The 21,651-nt window shown below is 32.3% G+C and overlaps 2 protein-coding genes across 2 annotated transcripts; both read left to right on the top strand.

The window, feature by feature from the left end:
* The first annotated feature begins 1,509 nt into the window (after positions 1–1,509).
* Positions 1,510–5,215, top strand: LOC133294752 (double-stranded RNA-binding protein 2-like). The gene is made up of 4 exons (XM_061493499.1): positions 1,510–1,692; positions 2,818–3,065; positions 3,397–3,616; positions 3,824–5,215. Exons 2-4 carry the CDS (start codon positions 2,820–2,822, stop codon positions 4,987–4,989), a joined length of 1,632 nt encoding a protein of 543 aa, XP_061349483.1. The 5' UTR covers positions 1,510–1,692; positions 2,818–2,819; the 3' UTR covers positions 4,990–5,215.
* Positions 5,216–6,479: 1,264 nt separating this feature from the next.
* LOC133294676 (probable serine/threonine-protein kinase At1g54610) lies at positions 6,480–12,890 on the top strand. The gene is made up of 8 exons (XM_061493390.1): positions 6,480–6,656; positions 7,104–7,541; positions 8,063–8,347; positions 8,457–8,774; positions 10,005–10,232; positions 11,012–11,112; positions 11,645–11,756; positions 12,200–12,890. Exons 2-8 carry the CDS (start codon positions 7,158–7,160, stop codon positions 12,521–12,523), a joined length of 1,752 nt encoding a protein of 583 aa, XP_061349374.1. The 5' UTR covers positions 6,480–6,656; positions 7,104–7,157; the 3' UTR covers positions 12,524–12,890.
* The last annotated feature ends 8,761 nt before the right edge of the window (positions 12,891–21,651 follow it).

The following is a 21,651-nucleotide window of genomic DNA, read 5'->3' as shown; positions in this document are numbered from 1 at the left end:
CTATATATATCTATATATACACAATATTATGTATTGAGTTTAAAGTCAGTTAACCTTTTTTTTTTTTTTCCCTTTAAGTTCTATATGTGTAACCTTTCTGTTGGTGTGATTCGTGTATGTACCTCGTTTTTAGAGGCAAAATCGTGTAAGATATAAAATGTAAGGATTAAATAAATATGTGGAGTGCTAGTTAATTAGCAATCCTTTCTTTGTGGCTCTTGTCTATGAACTGCCTCTGTTTCTACACTAAATGGATTTTATGAAGAGCGTAATTCTGCAATAAAAAAAAGTATGATTACAGTCCTAGCCTGTTTAGAAACACAATATAACTATTAACTGCAAAAGGATTTAGAAATTTATATGATATTTGAGGTAAAATAAGTATGCATGTCTGCCACTCTTCATATGCCCCTTCTACAATTTATCTTCTTTTAATAATGAATCCTACTGAACCATTTGCCTTTTCATATATGCTCTATAGAAGTATGCTTCCAATCACGGCAAGTAGAAGTTTTTGGGTATGTGTATACTTAATATGGAAGGAAAACCAGAGTCTGAAAAGAATAAATTATTAAGGATAGTGCCACATCTTGATAATAATCATGCTTGTTGCTCTGTCTGGCGTGGATATAAATCTAATTTCATTCAAATAAAGCCAACCTCAACGTTTTTGTTAATAATCTGTTTTGAGTCATCCAGAAGTTTAATGATTGACTCATAAATATCTAAAGATTTTTTTATTTTTATTTTTGACAAAGCAGTGTAAATAGCACTGACCACTCGCGTTAAAATATCACAATTATTAAGACCTTTTTAATTAGTTTACTGCTTGATGAAAATTAAGATTTGAATTATAATTAAATTTGGTAAGAAGGGTTTAACCCCTCCTCTGATTCTGCTCAATATTATCAGCTTAGAGTAGTTGATTAATTAGTATAAAAAATTGAATTATAATTGTATTTTTAAATTAATGAAATTTTAAATTTAAACCATACGCTCTAAGTTGATAATCTGATTAAAAAATAATAAAGATGAGATTTTTCAAAAATAATTTATTATAAAACATATTTTTGAAATGGTTAATACTTAATATCATTAAGAGTAAATATCATTTTCGCTCCTCAGCAAATTTTACGATGCACGCTTTAGTCTTTACTAAATAAAAAGACTATTTGTGATCCTTAAAAAATTCAAAATACATTTATTTTAGTCTTTTTGAGATATTAATGTGGATCTTTTTTGAATTTGTAAAAAATTATTATTTTAACTAAATGGGTCCATTTTAAATTTTTTAAGAATCACGAATAACCTTTTTAATTACTTTATACTAGTGAAATTTGATTAATACGAAAAAAAATAAATTTACTCTATCATTAAAAGTGGAATGCGTGAACTCTGAAGTATATTTATTTATCACATCTGCAACAAACAAACGGCAACGTGTTGATTACCTATTTCATTTTTCAACCACAAAACAAAACCATGTTTGTTTGACAATAACATACAAAAACTTTCCATTTTATTTTCATATTAAAAAGCTCACTTCGCTAGATACAAAATTAGAATCGCAGTGGCATCAATTTCAGAGTTCACTTTCTCGGGAAATTTCTCTCAAATGTGCGAAGATTTAGAGCACCCGTTCGCTCACACCCAGATCCTTTCTCTCTAGGCTTTGTGGAGTTATTTGAAAAGGTCTGCTTCGATGCTTTCTTCCTTAAAATTCAAGTATTTTTTTCAACTTTTTGTATAATTGCTTGTTACCAATGGGTTCTGATATTGGTTGTTACTAATGGGTAGTTGGTAGGTGCTGATTAAATGTAAGATAAAGCGTTGTAAATTAGTTATATTTAATTTTTGACTTGCTTCAATTATAGTTATTTTCTAGAATTTCTTTGTGGAATTGTGATTATACATTTGGCATTTATTTTGAGCATTTCTTGGTACCTAGTTAAAAAAATATAATATTGATTCTATTTGCATCTGTTTATATTTATTCCTGAAAAGGTTTAGTGGAAAACTGGAATATGTATAAGAAAATATCTGAAACTACTGTACTTTCAGTATTAGCCATGTTATATAGAAATGAAATTAAATTTGAGCATGGCCCAAAGAATACTTTGTTATATAGTTAAAGTTTATCGTTACCATCGTCTCATGAGTCATGTTATGAATGTTACTCTAGTTTCTTTTAGTTTGCAGAAATAATCTTAAATTGCACACCTGCAAGCATGTACCCAAGGAGGATGGTATTATTTGGGGGAAGAGCATGCTTGATCTTAGGCATTTTTGGAAACATATATATAATTTTGGAGAATCTTAGATGTTTCAAATGTTGTTTGCGCATTAATTTAGTTAAACAGTTGAAATCTTGGTAGCCTGTGTGACTTGCTGACATAGTTGAAGAGTTTTCCTTGTTTTCCCCTTTCTTCTTCCGTAAAGAGTGTGATGTGATGTTAGCATAGGACGCCAGACTGATCTGTGGTTTTATTATTCAATCAAACAGAGAAAAAGATAGGGCAGGTAATAATATGTTGCTCACTTCTAGTATGTAGCAAGTTGATAACTTTCCTATCATATTCTCATACATAATTGTTATGATATTTATGTATTACTGCGTTGGGATGGAATATTTTATTTTGCCTTTCTTTTGAGCATCTCACATGGAGTGAAAACTCCTCAAATTGTTCATTGACTGAACTGTTTCTCAGATGAACAGAAGTTTCTTATTGCTTCCCCCCTTCCTCCTGCCCCTTCTCTTAAAATTAGGAAATATTATATTCCTTTTCACCTTAGGCCTGTGGGTTCATTCGTGTGCAGACATGTATAAGAACCAGTTGCAAGAGTTGGCTCAAAGAAGCTGTTTCAATTTTCCAGCCTATTCATGCATCCGCGAAGGACCAGATCATGCTCCTCGTTTTAAAGCAACTGTGAACTTTAGTGGAGAGACATTTGAAAGTCCTACATTCTGCTCTACTCTTAGACAGGCAGAACATGCAGCAGCTGAGGTAGCTCTTAACACCCTTGCAAAAAGAGGTCCTTCTAGAGCTTTAGCAGCAAGAGTTCTGGTGAGCAATGGGATTCTTTTTATTTTTTATCACTTTCCCCCCTCATTTCCAGATTTAAACTGTTTCTCTCTTTTTTTGAAATCACTTGATTGACTTGTCATGGGTGATTGATTCTCACTGATGTATAATACTTTTGAATACTAAATCAAATGATCACAAGGCCCGACAGTTTTATGCAGTAAATATGAATTATGAAGTCATAGGTGAAAAGTTTTGGCAGAAAAAATTAAATTGAAAAGAAAAATTAAACAGCAGAAAGGTTCTAATTGAACTCTTTCATTCAATGGTAGCTTCTCAACTTCAATACTTTTGGTATTTTGATATCTGACAGGATGAAACTGGAGTATACAAGAATTTGCTCCAGGAAACTGCTCACAGAGCTGGACTGAACCTTCCTGTTTATACTACTATTCGTTCTGGACCTGGTCACGTTCCTTCCTTCTCATGTACAGTTGAGATTGCTGGACTGAATTTTTCTGGGGACCCAGCTAGGACCAAGAAACAGGCTCAGAAGAATGCTGCAATATCTGCTTGGTCTGCATTGAGAAAATGTGAGCATCATGCTGCTGTTATTATATCTTTCTTATTCAAGTTGTATAGTCATTTCCACTTTGGGGTCTGTAGTTGAGACATTTTCTGTAGAAGAACTTCGGTTCTTTTTCTTATCAACATACCATTTTTTTAACATTATTTGGCTTCTGTTTTTCTTTTAGTTTCCAGGACTTGACTTTATTTTCATTGTTTTAAAACCTGTTTAGTGTCACAGCATCATTTGTCTTCTTCAACTTCATCCTCACTTCCTTCAGAGTCTAAAGGCAATGAAGAACAAGAACAAGTCATCATTGCTCGGGTTCTTTCAAGTCTACAGTCATCAGATTTCAAGAACGTTTCAGAAAGTGATTACCAACATACATTGCAAAAGTCCAATACAAGGTCTTTTGTGTCAACCCTGCCAGCTCCAGGCATTTATCCTCCACAATGTCAGCATTGTGGACACTCTAGTTTTTTCCCTGATGTGACCATGTATCAGATTTGGCAGCAAGAACAAATTATACTGCAGCAGAATCACCTGTTGGCACTAACCGTTCCCCCAATAATTCCATCTGTTCCACATATATATCCATTTGTGCAATCTGTGCTCCAGCCAGACCACTGTCTTTATTTTCCAGCTAGAGACTTAGCATCAGTACCCGTAGGACCAAAATTTTCTATTGCTACGTCAAGGCCTTCATTTTACTTTTCAAACCAAATTGTTCCCGACTTAAGAAGGGGTAGATCAACAGTAACCATTAGGGAGATACAAGAGGAAAAAGCAGAAGATCCCCCAGTTTGCAACTTCAGTAATGAGACAAGGTTCCAAGCACCAGCTTCAAAGGATGAGAGACAGAAGCATGGTGGCTCTGAGAGAAGTAGAGATGTTCAGCTGGGAGGAGAACAAAGTGGGACATCTGAATGGGCTTCTCATTGGAGAACAGGCTCTGTATACAGACCAGTTAATATTGAGCTGCAAAACCCATCTAGTATTGACACATCTAGTTCTATTCTCAGAACACACTCAAAAACAAGTTCCAACAGAAGTTTTAGACCGCCTGCAGTTGCTTCACCGATGATGAGAACCACGGTCCCTGCTTCTTCTGCAGTTTCCAGACCACAACATAGGGAAGTACCTCTGGCTGTTCCTTCAAGAATGAGAACTGGAGTCCCTCCATGTCCATCCTTGCCCACGTCTGAAAGGTTTGGCATGGTGGGAGCACATACTCCTCGGTTCATGGCACCGGCTGTAAGAATCAGATCAGTGGTGCCAGTCTGCTCTGCTCCTCCAAGAATGTCCATTGAGGAGGCATCAGAAAACGAGGAAAAGAAAGGTCTAAAAACTGAAGTGGAGTCGAGAACAAGCTCTGAACTTGGCAATCTTAGAATATGAGTATACATACTACAGATGTTATATTTTGAAGTTCAAAAGTTTAGTTCATGCCAATATGATGATGCTCTTCGAGGGCAGTTGATTCTTTTTCATATTAACTGAAATGAATCGGCTTTTCCTTGATCATCTTTTGTAAAGTAATAAATGTGAAATATATCATTTGAATTTAATATATCAAATTAGGGGATCAGAAGTAATCTTGCCAACATTTGTTTTTGTGGCAAATGGATTGCGGGTATGTAACTCCCTATAAACTTAGTTCCAATTTTATAATTCAAATGATTTTAGTAATGGACTTATATGCTAAAATGCTCAAATTAGTGTGTAGTGTTGTTTGTTAATATGATTGAGCAAATATTTAAATGAACGTAGTTAGCCTAAACCTAACGTAATTAACGATTTGAGATATTTTTTCTCTTGTACCTGCCATAGAAAAAAGAAAAAGAAAAACTCACCTAGGCATTTAAAGGTTATGTTTATCTCATTTTACATGAGATAAACAACTTTCTTACACACACAAAAAAAAGTTGGATCTCACCATTTTTTTTCTCTCTCCTCTTACCTGTGGGTCCCACTTATATTTTTATTTCTACAACATGAAATAATTTTTTTCTACAACATAAAAAAAAAATATGCTGGCGAATAAACATCAGCATAGCCAGCTACTAGAGAAAAGACATGAAGCTAAAAGGAGGAAGATTCCATTTGAGCAAAAGTTTAAAGTTTTCCATTTACCCCCAAAAAAAAAAATAGTTTATATTTTTCCTTTATTGCAAGGGGCATGTTAACTAACAGTTTATCCTTAAAGCAAAAAAAAAAAAATTAAATTAAATTAATCAAAAAAAATATGTATTCATCATTTATGATTTTATTATTATATATTTTTGGTAAATATTACAATTTAATATAAAAGATATAGAGCTCCAGATTTAAAATTTTTATATTTACCATTTGACAAGAGCTAGAACTTTAACTCATTAATTTCTTTTTTAAATATTAGTCAGGCTATAAATCAATAATTTCAAATGACTTTTGTTGCGTATTCTTGAAAACTATTCCCCCTCGAAGTTGAAAAACATTGATAAGTTGCATGTGGATGTGTGATTTTGGATGTGATTCCCATTACACCAATTAAGTTATATGGATCCCCATTTTATCACCCCCAAAAAGACAAAAAATTAAGTTGTATGGAATAATTTTAAAATGGATATGAAAAATGCACATCATCTGCCTAATCACTATGAACATTAAACCAAGTTAGCACGATTGGTTCGTTTTCTCCTAAGGAAGTAAATGAAGTAAAATACTAATTAATAATATGATTCCCTCTTCTAGTTAATTTTGTTTTTGATTTGGGCCTTGAATCCCTTGATCCCTCCCACCCCACTTACTAAAAAGAAATGCTAAACTAAATAGTAATACTACCCATTGGTTTATTTAAGTCTTTGTGAGAAAGAGATTTGGGTGTTTGACTTTTTGTGATTGTAGGAAGATCTCATCTTCCCTATATTCTTTCTCTTGTCTGAGAGCCAGAAAAGACTGCTAAAGACCAAACACAAACAGCACAGGAAAACAACATCACCAAACAACACACATCCTCTGTCTCTCTTCAGAGACAAGACAACTATCTCCTCTTTATACAAATCTCAGCTCCAATTACTGTTACTGTAAGACTCTCTCTCTCTCTCTGTCTCTCTCTCTCTTCTTTGCTACATAACACAACCTTTTCTGTTTTTGTTCTTTGCCCCTTTTCTTTCTAAACCCATCACGTGCTCTATCTGAAAAACAAAACAAAAATGAAATTTTTTCATTTTTCAACTAAATCTGCTACCTTTGACCTCTAACTGAAGTTTAAAAGGATTACTGATTCTGTTTGTGCTCGTGCACCTTGTGGGCCAATGATCATTAAAAACCTGAACAAGTTTTACTTTTGATTTCAAATTCTTCTCATCACATGATGCATAATTTTGATGCTTTCACGGGATGATGTCACTAATTGTAGTTGGATTACCAAGTTAATTAAGGGTAAAAGTATGTTATTCATTCATAATCGTAATCGTAATCGAAATCTTGTTTTTTTACTGGATTGATTTGGTGATTGTTTTGATAAGCAGAAGCCCTTACATAAACAAACATGTCAAGGAAATGAAGCTTAGATTGGAGGAGAAATGGGGTGTGTGATTAGCCGAGAAGTGTCATCAGGAGTAGTCTCTGAGGTGAAGGAGGAAAAGAGTTTGAAGGTTGAGTCCAACAAGAAGGTTGATGAAGTGTCCACGAGCAGAGCTGAGGGGAGTATAGGAGAGGTTCAGAATGGTGAGAAGGAGAAGGAGAAGGATAAGGAGAAGGAAGAGAAGGGTGGTGATGATGGGGTTCAGCGGCCAAGGGGTGAAAGAAGAAGATCAAAGCCAAACCCAAGGCTAAGTAATCCACCTAAGCATTTGCAGGGGGAGCAAGTAGCAGCTGGGTGGCCACCTTGGCTTACAACAGTGTGTGGGGAAGCACTTAGTGGGTGGATTCCGCGAAAGGCTGATACATTTGAGAAAATTGATAAGGTAGGTTTGTATTTACTGGCAAAAATTTTGAACTTTTAATTTTTTGGGTGAATGTGTTACATTTAACTTGAAATGGAAATGCATTTGATGGGTCATGCCATATAAGGGATATTTGATAGGGTTTGAAGATCATCAATGCAGATTATGATTGATTGATGTTAGATATAATATAAATATGTAATGTTAGAGAGATATAATAAAATCTTTCCATGTGTTCACCCTAAAATGACATAATATCAAAGCCTCTATAACCAAATGGTCTAGAGTTTGATATTTGTCGTCCCTATTCTTCTAATAAAAAAAAATTTGAGTTTCAACGCTAGGTAGGTGGGCTGTGAATTATCTAAACTCATGATGCATTATTGAAATGATCAATTTGTGGGCAGGGTTAAAAAGTATGTAGCCTGCATTATTTTAGTCAGAACAACTTACATATTATAAAACCTCTCATTTGCTTCTTCTTAGAACTTTTCTTCTCTTCTCATACTTGTTTTCCTTTTTTAATTCTCCCTTCATACTAGATCGGTCAAGGAACATATAGTAATGTGTACAAAGCTAAAGACATGTTGACGGGTAAGATTGTTGCACTGAAGAAGGTTCGATTTGACAATTTGGAACCTGAAAGCGTAAAATTCATGGCTAGAGAGATTCTTATTTTGCGAAGATTGGATCATCCCAATGTTATAAAGCTAGAAGGTTTAGTTACATCTAGAATGTCCTGGAGTTTGTATCTGGTGTTTGAATACATGGTGCATGATTTAGCTGGACTTGCTGCAAGCCCAGACATCAAGTTCACAGAACCTCAGGTTAGACCAGCCTTGATAATTTAAGAAATAAAACAGATATCCTTTGCTATACTTTCTTTTCAATTGGCTATATTTGATGTCTCCAAATACTATGTGTCTCCTACTGTAGGTCAAATGTTACATGCATCAACTGCTATCAGGACTTGAGCACTGTCATAATCAACATGTACTTCACCGTGATATTAAAGGATCGAATCTTCTTATTGACAACGAAGGAATACTTAAAATTGCTGACTTTGGACTTGCATCTTTCTTTGATCCAAACCACAGGCATCCCCTGACTAATCGAGTAGTTACCCTTTGGTACCGGCCTCTTGAGTTGCTTCTTGGTGCCACAGATTATGGTGTGGGTGTTGACCTTTGGAGTGCTGGTTGCATTTTAGGAGAGTTATTGGCTGGGAAACCAATTATGCCTGGCCGTACAGAGGTGAAAACTTAAAATGTCTTGTTTTTGGCTTATAGAATTTTTCATTTCCTTCAATCTCTGCCTAACAGTTATTGTAGTTCTTGACATTTGAATCAGTCAAAAAGAAGTTACATATCCTAATGGAAGAGTCTGCTTTTTAAACATGCATGTATGAACCCTTGCCTACTGCATTGCAACCTCTCCCCTCTCCCTAAAACCCTCTCTTCTCACAGGGGTAAGACCGTGTACAGTTGACCTTGAACCTCATGCGCTGTACTGCCCTTTAGAAGGTCTGCATTGTGCATATCTGCAATGTCTATGAAGACATGCAATCAATGAGAAATCAACTAAAAAAGCTTAAGAAATAACCAAGAGCTGAGTTGCTGCATGACTTGATAAACCATTGTAGTGATTGTGCTACATACACAACTGCATATGCCACTGTTGAGCTTCAAAACATTATTTGTGAAAGTGGAATAAGTCAAATTGAAGCCCAGATTATGTAAAAGCCAGTAGATGGAAGAGATTGCAACTACTTGTTAGCTCTTCTACTCTCTCCAATCTCTGGGGATAATTGCTTCATTACCTGCTCAATGAACAATTGCTTTTCATTGCAGCATTTGTATCCTTGGCTTTAGGTCCCTTGTTCTAGCTGTTTAATGTAGATGTACTTTTGAAAACAAAATCTGGGTAAAAAGGAGATGCAAATTTTAGAATTCTATATAAGGGAGCATGACTATTATAGGGTTGCTAAATTATGGTCACCAGGATATTTCTTTGAAAAATTCGGCGGGTGAATAAAGTGGTGGAGCACAAGTGGATGTTATAAAGTCATAGCTTGCCCGTATCATTTAGTTGTAGGTTAAAGATAAATCAAGTAATGTACCCTCAAAAGTAGAAGGATAATGAAGGCATGCATTTGTAAAAATTTAGAGGTACTAGTGGTTATGACAAAAGTAATCGTAATTTCGGTTCAATTATATGATTGTGCAATCTGGACTGATAACTATGAAATTACGTTCTCTACAATGAGTACTAGATTTTTGTTTTATTTAAATGCATCTCCAATCCTTTTTTTAGTAAATTGCCCTTTTCAAGTGGCGTACTAGATCTTATGTTTAGTTCTAATATCTCTTGTATAGTTTGAAGGAATTTGTATTGCATTAAGGATATATTGCTTGCATTTTATTTGCTGGTTATTTGAAATCTCAATTGGATATTTTCTGACCCTTTTCTTGAATACTTACGCAGGTGGAACAACTGCATAAGATATACAAACTTTGTGGTTCGCCTTCTGATGAGTATTGGAAGAAGTCAAAGTTGCCAAATGCTACCTTGTTTAAACCTCGAGAGCCATACAAGAGATGCATAAGAGAGACATTTAAAGATTTTCCACCTTCTGCGCTGCCCCTTCTTGATACTCTTCTTGCAATTGATCCAGCAGAACGGAAGAATGCCTCAGATGCTCTTAAAAGTGAGGTGGGCTTTTGAAAATTCCTGACCTTTCTGTTACTAAAATGCTGACGTGATGATTTTAAATTTTGTACTGCCTTGTTATTTATATTATGATTCCATGCCACTTAGTATATCTTAATCTGTTGGATCTTGATCTATTGTTGGTGCATATAGATTCCCTGAAATACATACTTGAAACCCTTCTGTGAAACATACTATAAGCTGCAAGTTGAACTTCGTGAAGCCCTATGAATTATTTATGATGCATAACTAGTTTTACCAGGCAGTATGATCCTTAGCTACAATGATTTCCAGTGGATTCTTCTGATGTTGACAACATATCTTCTAGGAGCCTGGTTCTTCAGCTTCTTGTCTTGGGTATCTTATACAAAAAGTGTGCTTGAATGTTGTCCGAGGAAAACCTTGTACTTCTATATTAGCCTGATGATGTGCCTCTCTCTTAAAATTTGTTTAATTTAGAATATGTATCCCTTCTTGGAATAGGATAAAAAAGTTTGATTTGATATAAAATGGTTTGTGTCTGGGACTCTGGGTTACCTTGGAAGTCAATTCGCTGTCTTCTTTTCTTTGGAAAAATAAGTAGATAAAGGTCCTAAATGTTGGAATGAATGGCATGTTTTAAATGATCATGATAAAGTATGTGGGCATTCCAAAATTAATGTTAATAAAATGAAATTTCTCTTGAATCTGATGTAGATGTTTTCTTTGTTGAATTGGGATGTTATTTTTTAAAACCAAACCCATATACATTTACTTTGCTTGTCTATCCTATTATTTTGCAGTTCTTTACCACAGAACCTTATGCTTGTGATCCTTCTAGCCTTCCAAAATATCCTCCAACCAAGGAAATCGATGTTAAACGACGGGATGATGAAGCAAGGAGGTATTTGTGCACTTATTTTTGCTTTATGCATACTAGAAGTGAGGCACACGCTAAATATGTGTGAATATATAAAAGATTTATATAATTTTTTTTTAAAAAAGTGATTAGGGGAGAGAAAGTGGGAGGAAGACATGGACATTAAGGAGAAAATGTAAGGTGCTGTTATCTGAAACAATTCTATTTTATATAATTTCAATTATTCAATGACATTTATAACCTTATATTTTTTATTAACTTACATATATTTTAATAATAATGACTCTTTGGGAACCTTTGGGACTAAAAGTGGAGACTGAAAAACTGTTTGTATGTTCTTTTTGTTAACAACATTGATATGGGTGGTGAACTATATTTAAGCATGCTTTAATCCTGCTTCAACTTATACACACACACACAGTGACACCAACATTTATAGAGATTAATAGAGTGAAAAGTGCCCTTCGTTCTTTTGGGTTAACATCTGCAAGTTATAATTTAGCCATCTTATTATATTTGACTAACTCTGAGATACTCTTTGAATATGAATGTCCAGATCAAGAGCTCCAGGCAAAGCTCATGTTGATGGTGCGAAGAAGCATCGAACACGTGATCGTGCTGTAAAAGCTGCTCCTGAAGCCAATGCTGAGCTTCAATACAATATTGATGTATGTTAAAAAAAAAATTACTTCTATTTGTAATGACTAATCATGGTATATGCTTGATGCGTTGGTTTATGATGCCACTCAATAGATGTTTTGAAATTATTATACCTTCCAAGAATGCATAACTAAATGAAATGATTGAGAGAGTAAGTAGAAGGGAGTAACAATTTCAAGAAGTAGATTAGTCTGATTTATTGCTCAAATTGTTTAAATTAGCAGTAAACTAAATGATAATTAAACCTATTGATGTGCTTCTGATTTTTATTTTCATTTTTTTTTTTAACTATGTCTAAGGATCTCATTTTATCCTTGTATTTCTTTGTACCGCTCCTTTCCTTCTAATAAAACTCATTTTCATCTTTTGTAATTGAAAATCTGCATAATTATGATTGAAAGTAAAAAGGAAAGTTGATTAACATTTGTTGCTATATTTTCATGTGTTACAGAGAAGGCGTCTAATCAGTCATGCAAATGCCAAGAGCAAGAGTGAAAAGTTCCCTCCCCCGCATGAAGATGGACAACTTGGCTTTCCTTTGGGATCTTCAAATCATATTGATCCAGATATTGTTCCTCATGATGTCTCTTTGGGTTCAACCTCATATATCTATTCAAAGGAACCATTCCAAGCTTGGTCAGGTCCCATTGGTGATTCTGCTAGCATTGGTGTCCCAAAACGGAAGAAACACACTGCAGGTGATGCATTGGATTTATCAAAACCATATAAAGGTGCCCTCAAGGATAAGGGTAAAGGAAAGAAAATCATAGTTTAGATATTGAGTACATTCTTAATTTCTTATAGAGTCAAATTTAAGAAAGTATATGACCCTGCTGCCTCATTTTTTGGTGGAGTCCAACTACTGCTGCATGTCTGCTTCCCAAGTGAAGTTAATTCCTTCTTTTCAAAGGGTGATACCATAAACCATTTTCTCCCATTTTTCAACCTTCATTTTTTTTTTTAGTAGTTTTTATTTCTTGGGTTTCATTTAGATAAAGATTTTTTTCCTGGGTTCAGTCTTTTGGTATGATAGAGAATTACTATGATGTACATTGTGATTTTTTTTTTTTTTTTCTCTTGTTAATATCTGAATTCTGTTTATTTTGTTGTGAATTGCAATAAATTTGAGATGTTTTTGTGTCCTCGTTTATGAGTCTAGGTGCTTACACCTACAGTTGTACTAAAAACCAAAATAATAGTAACTTCTTTGCTTTCTGTATTTAATTCTGTTCTTTTTTTTTGGCATTAATATCATCTCAAATAAGTTCTTATTATTTATCTTATTTTACTCAAAAGGAATAATATAAGTAGCAAGGAAGCTTAAGTTTTCCTGTCATGATTAGGGCTGTGCAAAAAAACTGGTTCACTTGCCCTGCCCTTGATCTGACTTTGACCCAACCCATAAATACCCATATTTTTTGAACTGGTTTAAATACTGACCCACTTTTATTTGGGTCAATTTTAGACCTGACTCGTTTTAATATTGACCCACTGATCCAAAACTTGACCCATACCTATTATGTAAAAAAAAAAATCACAATTACATTAAAAGAAAAGTTTTAACGTAAAACAATTACGTCAAAATTTTTCGTGGAAAATATTTTCATAAAAATTTTACAGATTTCAAATTTCTGCGAAAGTTTTCAACGGAAATATTTTCGTCATCAAAAAATTTTGACGGCAAAAAATTTCATCAAAATTCTATACAATTTCAAATTTTGGCGAAAGTTTTCAACGGAAATATTTTCATCATCAAAAAATTTTGACGGCAAAAAATATCGACGGCAAAAAATTCCATCAAAATTCTTTACAGATTTCAAATTTCGACGAAAGTTTTCGACGGAAATATTTTCGTCATCAAAAAATTTTGACGGAAAAAAATTTCATCAAAATTCTTTACAGAATTCAAATTTTGGCGAAAGTTTTCGACGGAAACATTTTCGTCATCAAAAAATTTTAACGGCAAAAATTATCGACAGCAAAAATTTCATCAAAATTCTTTACAGATTTCAAATTTCAGCGAAAGTTTTCGACAGAAATATTTTCGTCATCAAAAAAATTTGACGGCAAAAAATTTCATCAAAATTCTTTACAGATTTCTAATTTTGGCGAAAGTTTTCGACGGAAACATTTTTGTCATCAAAAAATTTTTACGGCAAAAAATTTCGACGGCAAAAATATTCATCAAAATTCTTTACAGATTTCAAATTTCAGCGAAAGTTTGCGACGAAAAAATTTTTGATAAATTTTTTGACAAAAAAAAATTTTCGTCGAAATTTTTAGCGAAACACATTTCCATCGAAAATTTTCAACTAAATATTTTCGTCAAATTTTTTGATAAAAAATTTCCATCAAAATTTTCCACGAAACACATTTCTATAAAAAAATTCCGTAAATTTTTTTGACAAAAAAAACATTTTGACGAAAAAAATATTCTGTCAAAATTCTTTAGAGAATCTAAATTTCGTCGAAAGTTTCAAATGAAACATTTCCCTCGAAATAATTTTCGTCAAAATTTTCGTCAGAACACATTCCCATCGAAATTTTGAACGAAAAACATTCCGTTAAATTTTTTGACAAAATTCTTTTTTCGTTTAAAACATTTGATGGAAGAAATCATTTTCGTCAAAACTGTTGACGGAAACTAAATTTCAATAGAAATTTTTTTTTTTGTAAAAATTTCGACGAAAAAATAATTTTGTGACAAAATTTCCGTCTTTTGCAACGTAAAAATTTAGACAAAATTTTGTGAGAAAACCAAGTCAAAAACGGGTCAGGTCAGATTTGACCCAGTTCAGAAACCAAGTGAGACCCACTTCAGAAACCAAGTCAGGTCAGATCCAAACTGATTTTGAACTAGTTCAACAAAATCCAATCCAAGTCAGACCTGACTTGGATCAAATTAAAGCGGGGCGGGTCAAAATACCTGACCTATAAAAACCAAGTTGGGTCGAGTCGGACAAAAACCTGACCCGACCTCACCCATCCACAGCCCTAGTTATGATTGAGGTGCCTATGTAATATTAAGAACTTGAGCTTGTGAAAAAGCATTCATAAAAGGGAGTATGAAACAAGAATGGTTAACTTTCTACGCTGTACAATCATGAATTCAAATGTGTGATCAAATAACAATAAGATTGTTATAGGTCAGTTGTGAAAGAGAAAAAAGTATGATACGAGAATTTAAAGGGTAATATGTTTAGATGGTGGGGTTATATTTATAAATTTTTTGTTTACAAATTTTTACAGATTATACTATGTTTTTCGGGCAAAATACTATGTTATACTATATTCTCTGGAGTATATAGTGTAATTTGTAAAAAATTGTAAAAAATTGTAAAAAAAATTTGTAAAGGTAGTATTTCCCATCTTTACAAGTCCTTTATGACTTGGGTTATAACAATCAACATAATATCAATGTTTTCTATAAAATTATTTCGGTAAACGAAAAATTTACAGTATACAATTACTTGCAAATCTCCACCATGTGCTTCTGTGGTCGTTCCCCTTCAATGATTTTTAATTTGAAAATTTATGTGCAAAATTTTGTATTGGCAGCCTGGTCCAGAGCATACTGATGCTTGGCCAAACAAAAGAAACAGAGAAATGCGAAGCACAAGATAATTTAGGTAGGAAGTGATTTTTATGTTTAAAAATAGGGAAAAATTTAGAAACTCCCTCGTGGTTTTACTTCGAATCACTTCACGTCGTATGTTTTTTTTTTTTAATCACTTATTTCCTATAATTTTTTCCATCCAAATCTTATCGTTAGAAACTAAACTAATATATCATTTCAAGGAGGGTTATATTGATAAAAAAAAAATTACAAAATTACAAACTACATTATATCTTACTAGTAAGACTTCACTCAAGAGTGTCTTACCCGTAAGATATGGTGTACTTTGTAAATAAAAAGTTTATAAATATAGCTTTTCCCAATCTTTTTTACCCTTCTTAGAAGAAAAAAAATAAACTAATGACAATAAAGAAAATAATAGAAGAACAAATATGTTAAAAACGTATAATACATACAAAATACTTAAAAAGTTAAAAAAAATAATAATAAAATAAGGCTAAATATGTTGAAAACTTACATCATAAAAAAAAGACTAAAAGTAAAAAAATAAAAATAGTCTTAATCAAAAAGAATAAAATAGACCGAAGACAAAAATATATATATAAAAAAAAAAGACAAAAAAGAAATCAATGTTGTAAATTTTGACATATTTGATCTTCTTTTCTTTTTTTACTTCTAGTCCTTTCTATCACTGGTAAAAGAAATAGAAAAAAACAAGAGAAAAAAAATTAATTTTATAAGTTTCCAATATATTTGGTCTTTTTTTTTTGTTCTTCAGTCTATTTATTCTTTTTGATTTAGATTATTTTTATTTTTTTTCTTTTAATATTTTCTATTGTTTCTAACATATGGGATATTATTTTTACTTTTATTATTTTTCCTCAATCTATTTTCTTATTTTCAATTTAGACATTTTTGATTTTTTTTTACTTTTAGTCTTTTGTACAAGTGTGGTAAGTTTCTGATATATTTGACTTTATTTTTTCTTTACTTTTTTCTTTTTTGTTAGACATTAAAAATTAATTAGAATTCTTATTGATTGAAAATTTTGAACTTGTAATTACCTTAATTTTTAACATACTTTGCCTAATAAGAAGAGTAAAATATGACAGATTAGTTAATTAAGGATGAGTTTAGAATAATAAAAAAATCATAAGAAAGTAAATGATTATAAAAAAATAGAGAATTAAGTGATTCAAAGCAATTTGAACTTTTCCTCTCTCTTTTTGGTAAACAAACTTTTCCCTTAAAAATAGTATAATTGTTAATAAAAAAAATTCATTATTATAAAAATGACAACAAATCATTAATTTGACCAACTGTTTAATAAAGATTATTTTATTAAAAAAACAATTTTAAAAGTAATTCATTACAAGTGAATGTGATGATAATATCCATGGTGATATGTCATAGTCGTAATGTTACTTACCATACTTAATATAATTTGAGTTAAATAATACTGCGAATATATTTATTTATTTTTTTGAAATATTTTATTTTCCAAATTAGAGTTGACCTAATCAGAAGGCGAAGAAGCAATCAAATCGAAAAATTTGAAAAAGAAGAAGATTTATATATATATATAGAGGCAGGATCATTTGACACCGGTGTCAAAAAAAAAGTTTGACACCTCGTCTTAGAGCCGTTAGATTAAAAAAAATCAACGATTCTGATTTGTAAGCATTTGACACCATTTATTTTTTTTAATCTAACGGCTCTAAGATGAGGTGTCAAACTTTTTTTTTGACACTGGTGTCAAAGGATCCTGCCTTATATATATATATATATATATATATATATATATATATATATATATATATATATATATATATATATATGATTGAGGTAGGATCCTTTGACACCGGTATCAAATTTGAAATTTGATACCTTATCTGAGAGTCATTAGATCAAAAAATATCAATGGTGTCACATACTTACAAATCAGAGACATTCATATTTTTTGATTTAATGCTCTCAGATGAGGTGTCAAATTTGAATTTGACATTGGTGTCAAATGATCCTACCTTTATATATAAATATATATATGTATTTAATATCATTAATAGAAGACAACTTAATTAAAATCAACTACAATATAATAATACGCAACTTTTGTTCATATTTAATGATTTTTTGTATTTTCTCGTCACAATATTTTCTCTCTTCTCCTATTTTGTGGAGGCAAAGAATATAAAAATCAACAAATATATAAGAAAAGTGTTTGTCATTTTAAATGACATAAAGTTATGTTATTTTAAGAGAGATAGACAAAAGAAAGTATTTTTTTATTTAAATTTAAATTAAAAAAAACCATCAACTTTCTCTCCCATGATTTTCATTCTTTGTGTGGAAAAAATATTTCTCCGGCAACTTGAGATAAGTTTATCTCCGGTCACCCCAAAACTATGTCGTTTTATTTATTTATTTCCTTATATTAATTGATTCACTTTTGAATGGTTTGATTCTGTTTTTCTCTCTCTTCCATTATCATCATTGATCCATCTTTGTACGGTTATGATTTAAGAGCCGGAGATAAAATTATCTCCGGCAGCTTGAGAAATGATAAGCCATATATATATATGGGTTCGTTTTTTCTGCAGTTACTGCAGATAAGTTATCTGCAGTAAACCCAATACGACGTCGTTTTGGGGCGGAAATCATGATATTTTTGTAATTTTAATTTTTTTCAGGGTTATAATAGTCTTTATATTTATAATTTTTTAAGATTTCAATACCAAAACGACGTCGTTTTGAAAATAAATGTAAATAACTTATCTGCAGTAACTGCAGAAATATTTTTTCATATATATATATATATATATATATATATATATATATATATGAGGGGAGATATTTTAACTACCAAAAATATTCATTACTAACTCACTACCTCCACAATTACCATTGGATCAAGGAGAGAGAATGTTGAAAAATTTTGAAAAAAGAGAAAATATTGATTCAACGGTGATTATGGAGGTAGTGGGTTGGTAGTAAATTTTTCTAGTAGTAAGAATATCGTCACTCTATATATATAAATATATCAAAATACGGTTATTTTATTTAAAATAATATAAAGTTACATCCTTTTAAATAATAAATACTTTAAAAAAAACACCTGTCAAACTTAAAGAAAAGCACATTCAGGTTGAGTAAAATAACCAAAAATAGTTTACCAAAAACAAAACATTCCTGCAGGAATTTTTTTTTAAGAAAAAAATCAGGTGATCTGTGGGTCGCAAGTTTTGACTAGGCATACAACTATGGACTTTATGGCCCATATTTTATGTGTTAATATCTTTATAGAGTAAATACCATTTTTAGTCCCTGACAATATTCACAAAGCCCTTTTCAATCCCTTGAAATAAAAAAGGGATAAATTGGTCCCTGAAATAACAAAAAAGAGGCCACGTTAATCCTTATGTTAACTCCCACCTAACGGCCCAACTAACGGTCCACAGTTGGCGCGTTAGTTTGCTGACGCGGCTTGGATGTGGGACTCCGTGGAAGACGAGACGACGACATTTTGGTCCCTGTTAAAACCACGAGGGCCATTTTGGTCCCTGTCAAAATGCACGAGGACGTTTTTAGTTCCTGACAAAAAGCATGGGACCCTTATTGGTCCCTAACCAAATAAAAATAGGCACATGATTTTGTTGCTTTTCTATGGAGTCCAATTTTACAAAACAGAAGTGCATTATATCAGAAACAGGAGTGCAATCCAATTTTACAAAACAGGAACATGACATTAAATTGGATTTGTCTGCAGTCCAATTTGTTAAACCAGAAGACATGGATGTACAAAAACTACAACTACGTATATTAGTTAAAAAACATCAAAAATGGTAAACTTAAACATTCATCAACCCTGTGAAACATAATAGCTGGAACATGATTTGAGTATCATTATATTTGAAGACATGGATGTACAATAGTGCATTACAAAATAAAGCCAACTACCAGGAATTAAAAGAAAGGCCTCGAATACAATATGGCCAGAATTTACAAAAAAACCATTGACATAATAAGGCCTCCAAATACATAATAGCCAAAATTTTCAAAAAAAGTCAGTCACATAATAATAAACCCTTCTCAGTTGGCTCATGCACTACTCCCAGGTCATATACAACAGCAGGTCATTTTCTTGAGGCAGGCCTTGGTGGCCTAAAATCAGGTGTGCTCATGAAGGCCAATAATTTGCTTCGTGTGCCACTGGTTGCTGCATTCATTGTTTCATTACTCAACAGCTCATTTTCCTGTTGTGGATTTGATGGAGGTGGACTGCTTCCTCTTAAGTTGCCTTCATGTGGATGAGAACTACCAACTGTTGCAGTCCAGTCAACTGCCATACATTGCAATTATCAACAATCATTTACCTGGCTTCTTCTCTGATTTTTTTCTGTATTTAAATATCAACAATCATGCAATTATCTTTTATAGAAAAATAAATAGTATAATTGTAATGCTACACTACCGAAGATATTATTCGTAAATCGCATAACGCTATGTCTTATACAGACTAAGAGAATTAAAGCAGTTCATAGTATTCTAGGGATCGTAAAAGCTGTTTGCAAAAGCCAAGAATCCTTTTTAACAAAGTGGGAAGCTTAATTAGCATTGAAAAAGAAATGAATAATAGTTAATAAGGTCGAAACTTCAGTTAGAAACACAAACTTCATTGAAATAAAATGCCAAGAAGGAGTATTTTACTTTGTGATGAAATTTAGTTTAATTACTTTGTGATGAACAAATGGATTGCACTCCTGTTTTTGATGTAATGCACTTCTGTTTTACAAAATTGGACTGCATAGAAAAGCAATGAAGTCATGTGCCTATTTTTCCCTGGTTAGGGACCAATAAAGGCCCCGTGCTTTTTGTCAAGAACTAAAAATGTCCTCGTGCATTTTAACCGGGACCAAAATGGCCCTCGTGGTTTTGACAGGGATCAAAATGTCATCGTCTCGTCTTCCACGGTGTCCCACATCCAAGCCGCGTCAGCAAACTAACGTGCCAATTGTGCATCGTTAGGTGGGAGTTAACGGAAGGATGAACGTGACCTCTTTTTTGTTATTTCAGGGAACAATTTGTCCCTTTTTTATTGCTAGGGACTGAGAAGGGCTTTGTGGATATTGCCATATACTAAAAAAGATATTTACTCATCTTTATAATATCAACGTGATTCATGAAAATCATACTCACATCAGAAGCTCATCCGTGGCTTTGAATTTTTTAATGGCAGCTACAACTTATGTTCTTGCATTATATATAACTATATAAGGGTTCATCGAATTTGCAGTTATGGCATAGAAGGATCAAGGATCTATTTATTGTAGAGAATTTTTTTAAAAAAAAAAAAACTGGGCCCATTAATTAAAAAAAAAAATCGTTGTCTTATTGATCAGACATAATAAACTGTGGATAAAGTTTTCTACATTTAAAATAAAAATATTTTTCCGTATATATAATCCATGTTGCGTGACATGCTTTTGTTGTTGACACCCGCATGGTCTCTATATAAATCACATTTTCACACATAATTAAGTTAATATAGAAAGAAAGAAAAAAATATGGGACACGACTAACTTATATCGATACAAGAATAATAAGTTTTACACTAAATCTTAATCGTTGATTTCTGTGAATCTAACAGTTATAATTTGTTGGGTCACACTTATTAAATCCCAATAAATTATAACCATTAGATTTACAGAAATCAATAGTTAAAATCAACTATAAGACTTATTATTTTTACATCTTGATCCTATAAAAAAACATATATCTTAATACAACATTTACTAAAATATCATGGTAAAACTTGACACCTTTAGGGGGCGTTTGGTTGAGGAGAAATTTTTTGAATACTAAGAAAATGTAATTGATAGAGAAATGGTTGGAAAGTGAGTTTGGTAGAAAACTGTAAAAAAAGTTGTTTGGTTTCAAAAAATTTTACCAGGAAAATTGAGTGAAATTCATGAATGTGTGTTTGGTTGAATATAAAATATTGATGAGAAAACTTATTGAAATTACAAGATTATCCTTTTAAAAATAACCCTTTAGCTTTTACAAAACTTATTGTGCAAACTTTGCTCACGTGTGAGGGATAATATTGTCAATGTGTTGTATCACTATATCTACTTATCCAATTTTTATAGAAATACCATGTTCAAAGTAGCATTCAGGAACAGTTATTTTCTTCTTTTTTAACGTGTAACTGTGGATAGCTAGCTAACTGATATTCATTGGTAAAAATTGAGAATCCGTGCAACAAACGCAGATAATTGACAAACTTAGAATCACTTACCTGGAAAAATCGACAAAATTCTTGAAAC

This window comes from Gastrolobium bilobum, unplaced genomic scaffold (assembly GCF_033153095.1).
Source record: "Gastrolobium bilobum isolate Gb01-03AN ecotype WA unplaced genomic scaffold, APGP_CSIRO_Gbil_v1 utg3268, whole genome shotgun sequence".
Classification (NCBI taxonomy): domain Eukaryota; kingdom Viridiplantae; phylum Streptophyta; class Magnoliopsida; order Fabales; family Fabaceae; genus Gastrolobium; species Gastrolobium bilobum.
Note: the sequence above shows the minus strand (reverse complement) of the source record. Positions and strands in the feature narration are given on the sequence as shown.